At 44.0% G+C, this 8,696-nt stretch overlaps 1 protein-coding gene across 1 annotated transcript; it reads right to left on the bottom strand.

Moving 5' to 3' along the window:
* On the bottom strand, positions 1-7,788 carry LOC135996269 (sterile alpha motif domain-containing protein 9-like). The gene is made up of 4 exons (XM_065648089.1): positions 7,645-7,788; positions 6,367-6,674; positions 6,192-6,242; positions 1-5,648 (listed from the first exon to the last, which is right to left on the bottom strand). The coding sequence occupies exons 3-4, from the start codon at positions 6,193-6,195 to the stop codon at positions 979-981; spliced, it is 4,674 nt and encodes a 1,557-aa protein (XP_065504161.1). The 5' UTR covers positions 6,196-6,242; positions 6,367-6,674; positions 7,645-7,788; the 3' UTR covers positions 1-978.
* Between the last annotated feature and the right edge of the window lie 908 nt (positions 7,789-8,696).

Raw genomic sequence — 8,696 nt, 5'->3', positions numbered from 1 at the left:
TTATTAACAGAAGTTTAATGTGACAGGATGGTTGCACACACAGTGCTAACAAACTCCTTTGCATTTTTCAGTTAGTAGATCAGGCTAGACAAAGTATGTTTTCAAGCATGGATATATAAAATGGACAAATTTGAATCATGTACAGTGTGGAGATTTCTTGGATAAAGCTGCAAAAACATTTTGCCAAATGCAGGAATTGTTTGGACTATGAAATTATAACAGTGCTTACAAATAATCTTTTACGTCATCAGTATCAAACTGGTCACGTGTCTCTGCACCCTTCTCCAGATACAGAGATATCTAGTTTGGTTTGTAATATTTACATGCAGAAGCAATGTAAGAACGATGGAAAATTTGAGACCTGTTTTTTATCAGTCCTGATGTTTGAAAAGTCAACTTAAACATTGCTTGCTTTCCCTCTGTGCTTCTACACTGTGTGTTGGCTTGCAGTTGATGGGTGGATGTATTTCGCACATGGTAGCGTGTGAAGTTTGTTCCAGCCAGTGTAGTATACATGTTGCGAGTTCGCTTAAAATTTTTGTTGCCGAGTCAGGAAAAATAAAAAACCACATGGTTACAGTGGATAAATTCTATTATTGATCAGGAGCACCCAGAAATTAATTTTAAATCCTAATCTGTGAGATAAGAAGAAAGGAATCCTTACTGTACCTATTTATTCCAGAGCTCGGTTTGCCAAACATTTGGAGTTGGGGAGGAGAAATAGTGGGTCTTTTGTCCCCCCTCCACAGTCCTCAAGCACTTATTGCAATTAGCGCAGTCTTAAGTTTGAAACCTTGCTTTTGGTGTCTCTGAAAATTTCAGACTTCTGTTTCAAGGTATATTTTACTGGTAGGTTTCAAATTTTTTAAGATATTGAGTAGTATTGTAGTAGTTAATTGTGATTATCTTGCTACCTGGTTGTCAGGCAGTGCAGTATCTTCTAACAGCACAGTAGGTGGTGTTACTGTACTAAATACCTCATATTCTGCTGACAGTTGGATTGTTTTCAACCTCAATATTGAAAGCAACAAGACCATTAAATGAAAAGCCCAAGTAAAAGGTCACATTTTCATTTCCAGGGGGCACTGAATCACGATGGAGTGGCAAGATAGGAAACTCCTTCACATGACCACGTATAAATAAATTTCTGTCCTTGGTCCAACCAGAAACTCTTTTGAGAATGTCGCGAATCTTGGCAATATTCCATACGGTTCCATGTAGCCATTTCATCCTCCTCTCATCTAAGGACCCAGAAATTAACTTATCAATTTTAGTTTTGTGCACAATCTTACCCAAGCCATAACCCTTTCCCAGAAAAAAGTGGGTGTAGATTCTTTTCTTTCTGGTAGGAACATCTTTCATCTTGATGTCATACAAACGTTTCAGGGTTTGAAGGGCTGAGTTTAGAATCTCGTCTTTGTCAGGATTAGGCTCTTTGTCTAATGCCTCATCTGGCCAGTACAGCAAGGTGAGCAAAAAATGGGCACTTGCTGGAAATGGTCTTTTTCCTTTAAAGAATCTTGTACTGAGGTCACGAAGAGTTTGTGCTGGAAGAAGTTTGGCTGACCCTGGTGATAGGCATGCTAATGTGATGTGGCACAAAATATAATTGATCAGGTCATTGTCCTCTAGCCTTAGTGGGTTTTCTGTGTAGAAACTAAGGATGTTTTCTAGCTTATCAGCTGACCTGCTCTCTTTCTTATCTGTTAAGAACGACAAAATATTAGTGACGCTACCTCCACCATTCTTATAAATATTCATGCGTCTCATCAGCTGGCTCTCGGGGCTGCTGTTGCTTTCCTCAATAAGTGATGCTGAGATGAAGAACTTTGCATATACCTCAGACTGTCTTTTTAGCCATTTTCTGGGATTATAAATTTGTTCTTCCTTGTCATCTTTTTCATCTTCCTCTTCCCTCTCGTGGTGTTTATCTGTTTGGAAATAACTTAGGTCTTCTGAAATCCATTCCAGAGCATTGTACAGGTTCTGGCGTAAGCCTTTTAAACGGGAGTGGAGGCGTCCCCATGTTTTTTCAATGTCTTTAGGAACGTAATCTGTGATCAGGTATTTCACAAGCTCAGAATGTTCCCCCTCTGGACTCCTGTGAAATACGTGGACTGTGGTCAAAAATCTAAGAAGACGACATCCTACTTCTACTTCTCCAAAATAGCCAGCGTTGTTCATGCTGTCACGTTCCGCTTTTGCAGCCTGTTGTGCAGCCCTGAAGCATTTCATAGCTTTAAGAGCCATCTCTATCCTTTGAATGATGTGTTCAGGACTGTCCTCCTGTGTCCTTTTATCCACCATGAAACTAAACCATTTTCTGTAGACTTGACCTTCTGTATCTAAAATATAAGAATCATTTGGCAAATAAAATTTTGCAATCCCTGCCCAGTGTTCAGCATCTTCGAATTTTTCATTGCTGTAATGCAGTCTGGCAAGCTGCTGCGCAAAAAAAGGATCTTTTCCAAGGAGTTCATACGCAGCTTTTAAAACACCTATAGCTTTTTCACAGTCTTCAACTTTACAGATGTGTTCAATGAATGGGGAGAAAAGAGTGTCAGTATTGTCACCCCTGCTTCTTTTATCCCGTCGAATAAATAGATCTCTGATGAACTTTATGAATTCCTCTCGTCCAAATCTGTTTTCAAAGAGCGTCTTTTCCTGAAGAAGAGTCATTGCAAGTTGACTTTGAGGTTCATCCCCTGAAAGCTGATGCAGAATTTCTTTTGCAACCAGGCAGTGTATTATCCGAACAGATGAAATATAGGTGGTACTGTCCCTTAGCTCAATAAAAATCATTCTTGCTTGTTCACTCAAGTGACTCTTGAAATCATATGCTCTTGATTTCCTTTCTGCATATACCCCCAGTCCCAGAAAAGCCTCGCAGTGTGACAGTGAAACATATGAATTAGGTACATAAAAACTAAGCAAAGCCACATAACGCATCAAAAGGGTATCACGAGAAGAACGGTCTATGCCTTGCAGTATGTGTCCTACAAAGTCTCTCACGTATGTTTCATTGAACTCCTCACACATCAGGACAAACGTAAGTATGAATTCTGGCTTGACGTCTTTCTGCTTCAGTTTTTCAAGTTTAGTTTTGAACAGATTTTTTTCTGAGTCTGTCAGCTTGTGAGTGACAGCAACTGTGTCCAGTGGAGAAGCCTTGCAAAGCCTTTCGGGGTCATTGGATCGTCGGCAGCACATAAGGATGAAGTAAGGTCTGGGGGAATTAATTTTCCTAGTTGCTACAGCATCCATTAACTCATTCCTTAGTTCTTCTAAATAGTCTTCATCATAATCCTCAATCAGGAGGAGCACAGGAAGACAATGACTGAATTCTTTTTCTTCATAATCTCTAAATGCAAGTGCATGCTCACAGACAGTTGCAGGAGGATATGAGGCTTTGATAACAGCACATCTTAAGTCCTTTCTTCTTTTCCATAGAACTTGCCTTGCTATTGTGCTTCCACCGCTTCCAGGATGGTGAAATATTTTTAGTTTAGCCACAGAATAGTTGAGTCCGCTGCCTCGTAAAATGTCATCTAGGAGTTTGCTAGCGTCTTTACATGCTTCGCGTTCAATGATTTCCCCACAGCGTCTTGTGTCAGCAAGCCAGAAATTTTCCCAGATGATTTTTCTCCCTCGGTAAAAATTTTGTTCCATTTCTTGTATTTCCTTTTCAGTCAAAAGATCTAGTTTGATATCATCACATTGGTCAACACAAAGGATTTCTAGGGAAAACAGTTTCTCCTCTTCCCGGGAGGGAAGCGTACACAGCCCTCTGGAGGAGACAGGCAGGTGTCTGGGTTGCGCTGTAGAAGGCAGCATGGTCTGAACGGTGGCATCTATGTGACTTAGTTTCATACCCACGATACTGCATTGCTCGAGTGTCTCAATGCTGCAGGACGCCTGAGCTAAATTAGCCCACTTGTTGTAATTTTCTCTGGACTCCGCAATGCAAACAATGTACTCTGTGCCATTCATCTCTGTATAGAATTCCTGAAAAGTGTCCACGAGTGGTTTCTGCACTGGTGATAGCAATAGGAAAAGCACAATGAAGGACCGCTTCGGCAGGATTTCATCACAGATACGAGTAATTGCTTTCTTAAGGTATTTTTTTTTCGTTCTAATCCACGTGTTCTCATCACAAGGTTTTTCATTCCCGAGGAAGTCACTGCGCCCATTGCAGAATATCCAGCTGGTCTGATCAAACAGGCACAAATGTTTGTGGGAGGAGGGGTTGCCAGTCTTGCTCTCATTGGAAAAATCCTGTAAAAAATACGATCTTACTGCATGGTGTTCTTTGTACTTGCTATACAGTCCTGACACGTTAGAATCTTCATCAAAGTCAAAGACACAGAAAATGTTCAAGTGCATTAAAAAGTTGATGTAGTTCAGATCATTCTTTTCACACCTGTTTGTGACAAGGATGTACCGTAGGGAATCATCCATGTAGCTTTTGCCATCATTTAGTAGAATTGATAACTTTCTTCCTAAATTTTGAGGTACTTCTGTATGTACTTCTGCACTGGAGAGCTCGGCTTTTTCTCTTTCAGCATCCCTGTCTTGTAAACCCTGAATAAAAGTCGGTAGATCGTTGGGCTTTACAGGTTCAGACTTTGCTCCCAGTCTCTGATAGAGAACTGAAGCTTCTGTCAGATCCACCTTCTTTTTGTCTTCATTGTATTTTGGCAAACACACTTGAAAAAATTTGTTCTTTACTAAGCTGGATGTTGGTTCAATGTCAACCTCCACTACAAATCTTTGTTCCTCAGAATCTTTTGAAATCACTTCAACAAAAACAGGTGGGTGGATGCATTTCCTTGCAATTTCTTGTACATGTTTGAAAAAACATTTTTCTATATAATCTAATGCATCAACGTAGTATTCTCTCTCTTTGACCTTTATGCCAACGATCTGGCCGTGTTTCCAGCCCCTGTCCTCAACGCTGTCCATGATACCAAAATGTATGGTGCCGTTTGTTCGAATGTTCATGCAGGCTGAAGCAAATCTTATCACTTCGCAGGCAAATTTTGATTGCAGTTGATTTCTGTTCAGTTCTGCAGCAGTGGCAAAAGATTTGTATTCATGGCAAGGAGTGATTAAGCCATTGACTCCCGATTCTGGATCAAGAACTCTGTCTTTCACATATTTGAAATCAGTATTCTGACTTCTAAATGGCCGACAATTGCTGAGCTCTAAAACTTCGTCAGTGCTTTGAAGTTGGGAGTTGTTACTCCTCCGTTGCCTCCTGCCAGAAGTAGCAGCTGTGTTACCTCTGCTGGGTTTATCTGCTGGACCACAGCTGTCTCCACTTGAAGTTTTTTGAGCAGAGGCATTTCTGGGTATTCCTGGATCTGTTTGTGTATCAGTTCTGCCAGATGTTTTGCTGCCGAGATGCTTGGCTGGTTGTGCATTTTCCTGTGGCTGCAGGAGTTCATTTCTCTTGCAGATTAACATGTGGATCTGGCCTTTCTTCATACCGATGCCTTTGAGGAAAGTCTCATCCAGTTCCATTAGCACTGGACCTGTCACTTCTTCTGCATGTAGCTTTTCTACATACTCTTTCTTGATTCCAATAGATTCCAGCCAACACTGGACATGGTTCTCATCCCATTTATCCACAGGTAATGTTTTGTAATCTACAAGTTAAAAATTAGTAATAAAAACTAAAAACACATCAATGTGCTTGACAAGGCATAATAATCTTTGCAGAACTGGCCCTGTTGAATGCTAGATTTTCTTTCTACTAGCCACAGTGAGAGATGGTGTCTTCTCAAATATGTCAGTTCTGATGACTAAAAGCATCATTAACCTCAATCTAAAGCACTCCTAAGCAATGGTACAAGACAAATAAATCAGTGAAGCAGGAAACCATGAGGGAGATTTAGAAACTATCCTCAAATGGAGTCATGGAAATAACCCAAAACGTTTTGAAGGGAATTATGTGATAAAGTTATCAGAACTGAGAGGGCCTGAATTCTCTAAACTAGAGAGGTCTGGGTAGATCGTTTACCTGCTTGAGTCTGTTAATTTTCTGCTAAATGAAGAAAGCATCAATACAAACCATAAGATGATGTTAAGAGTACTGATCAGTTCCCCGCTAGAGATGAACCCTTAAAATACAGATATTAAAAAGCAAATTGTTGCATATAAAGTACAAATTTCCTGAAAGCAACACATACCCATTGCCTTTGTTGCCTTTGAGGGAAATCCTGCTGTTAACGAACAAAACCCTAGAGGGGGGAAAAAATAACCATCTTCAGATTTGCAGTTAATGTTCCTGTGGTAAAGTCTTACTTCTTTGTTCTGTTTTCCCAATCCCCTCCCCACCTTTTTGGTCCCAGGTAGTTTCTGTACCTCTAAAAGCACGCTGTTGCCAGCCACGTGGCTTCTGTGCAAGGTGCAGAGGGGTGGGGGAGAGAATTGGTCACCGCAGGGACGTGGCGGTGGTGGCGGCGGTGGTGGTGGCGGTGATGTTCCTCGGTTGTGGAAGCTCAACTGCGTGCGGGTTCCGCAGGTGTCCGTAGCCCAGCCAGCTCCATCCCTGCAGCTCGTGGTGGTACAACAGGGACACTTGCAGCCTCTGAACTTGAGTGTAGAAGGAGCAGTCACCACTCAGCCAGCGTCAGGCGGTTGTGGGGCTCTCCACAAGCTCCACACAGCACCTGAAAGGACAGGGCTTGTAACGGAGGGATGGCAACGAGCACTCGCTCCCCAGCAACGCGGCTTGGCTAGAGGTGAGCTCAGCAGGAGGCGGCGGTTTGGGGAGATACTGGTTCTAGGAAAAAAAATCTATGTGGAGCAAGTGCGTATTTACCATTTAAGCACCTGGTCAGCTCTGCATAAGGCTTGTGAGCTGCTGGAGGCGCCAGTGTGGTCAATAGCTTCGGCTTGAGCGTCTGGAAGGGGAACCTGTTACAGGCCTGCTCTGATGTGCTGTAGTGTGAGTGGATCTGTCCAGAGTGGGTGGGAACAGGCTGGGGATGGCGCGGTTGCAGACTCTTTACCGGCCCTGGAAATGGGGCTAAAAAAAATGTCACTCAAATTCCAGTATTTTGTGCGTTTGGTCACCACCACACTTCCCTGGGCTGGGCTTACGCAGTGACGTGATGTGCAGTGGCCCCCGCCCCCTGTCCTGCTGTGACAGCTGACGTCAGGAGCGTGCAGCAGGAAAACGAAACTTTGCAGAAACGAAACTTTGCAGAAACGAAACTTTGCAGAAACGAAACTTTGCAGACAATAGAAACTTTGCAGACAATAGAAACTTTGCAGACAATAGAAACTTGGCTGGTGGGGAGGGGGGTGTAGGGCTGCAGAGCCCAGTTCTCAGGTGCCCCCTTTTAAAGAGCTGTTGTGGGATGACCAGCAATGGGTTTGTGGTTCCCGCAGCCTGCATGTGTCCCTGTGGAGCTTGGGTGCTATCGGCTGCGTGGGGACAGAAGTGACCCCACCCCATCCTCCGAGCTGCTGAACAGCCCTTTTCCCAGTGGGATGGTGTCAGTGCAGGGGGTCCTTGCTCTTCCTAGTCCTGCTTAGCAGCAAAGTATGCTGCGAATAACCTCCCAAGTGTCCCACTCCCTCCCTTTTCTCCCACCTGCCTCCCCACACGAGCAGCATGATGCAGGGAGCACTCACCTTACTGAGGGGACTGCCCCAGCTCCAGCGCCGGGCTGCCAGAGCTGCCTGCGGGGACAGTGCTCGATGCTCCAACGTGCTGCGGTGCCGGGCTGTGCCAGACCAGCAGCTGAGTCCTCTGGGCGTTTCTGCTGTGCTCCCGTAGATCTCTTTTGATCGGTTCTGCTGGTATCTGGCAATAAAAGGGGAGCTGCTTTAGACACACCCCTGGTGCTCTGTCAAGTCTCCACACCCTCTGTCTGGTTTGCTGTTGCTGGGTGGTGCTGCCTTCGAAATCCAGCTGACATCCTCTGCCCTCTGCACTGGGATGGGGACACCCCACCAAAATGGTACATGTTGGGTTGCTTGGGCTGGAGGTGTGCTGGGGTATGTGTGTGTATATATATATGTGTGTGTGTATATATATATATATGTATGTATATATATGTGTATATATGTGTGTGTGTGTGTGGTGGGGGCGTGCGTGTGTGCAGGCGTGTGCGTGTGCGTACATGTGTGGGTGGGTGCGTGTGTGTGTATAATTTTTTTTTTTTTTTTTTTTTTTTTTTTTTAAACTAGGGAGATCATCCCCACCCCACTTATTGTCCACTCTCCCATCCACCCACGGGCTCCAGACCAGCTCACCAAAGTAAATAGTGATTAAGAGACCTGTGTGTGTGGTTGTGCACAGGGCACAGAGCAGCTGTGCTCGTACCTGTGCTGTGAGGGTACTCAGCCTTCTGTGCTCCAGCACACAAAGCTGCCTTACAGATTGGCTTTTTTCCTGTATATCATGTGGTTGTCAACTTAGTTTCACGCAACAGATTTTATTTATATGTATCACAGTACTGCGCAGCAACAATTTTTGCAGCGTGCAGTCATTCCAGCCATTTTGTCTTCATTCACCTGCCTCAGCCACCAATGTGTAGGTGGCTGTTGTCTGGGGACTGAGAAAAAATGAGGTTCCTGGGCCTTCAAGGAGGCTGGATGCTCACCCCAAGAAGTAAGTGTGTGTGTTTCCTCATCAGTTGTATCTTTGATCAGCAGGGTGACAGTGGTTTTGAGCAGGCTGC

This window comes from Caloenas nicobarica, chromosome 18 (assembly GCF_036013445.1).
Source record: "Caloenas nicobarica isolate bCalNic1 chromosome 18, bCalNic1.hap1, whole genome shotgun sequence".
Taxonomy (NCBI): Eukaryota; Metazoa; Chordata; class Aves; order Columbiformes; family Columbidae; genus Caloenas; species Caloenas nicobarica.
The sequence above is the reverse complement of the archived record's forward strand: the minus strand, read 5'-3'. Positions and strand labels throughout refer to the sequence as shown.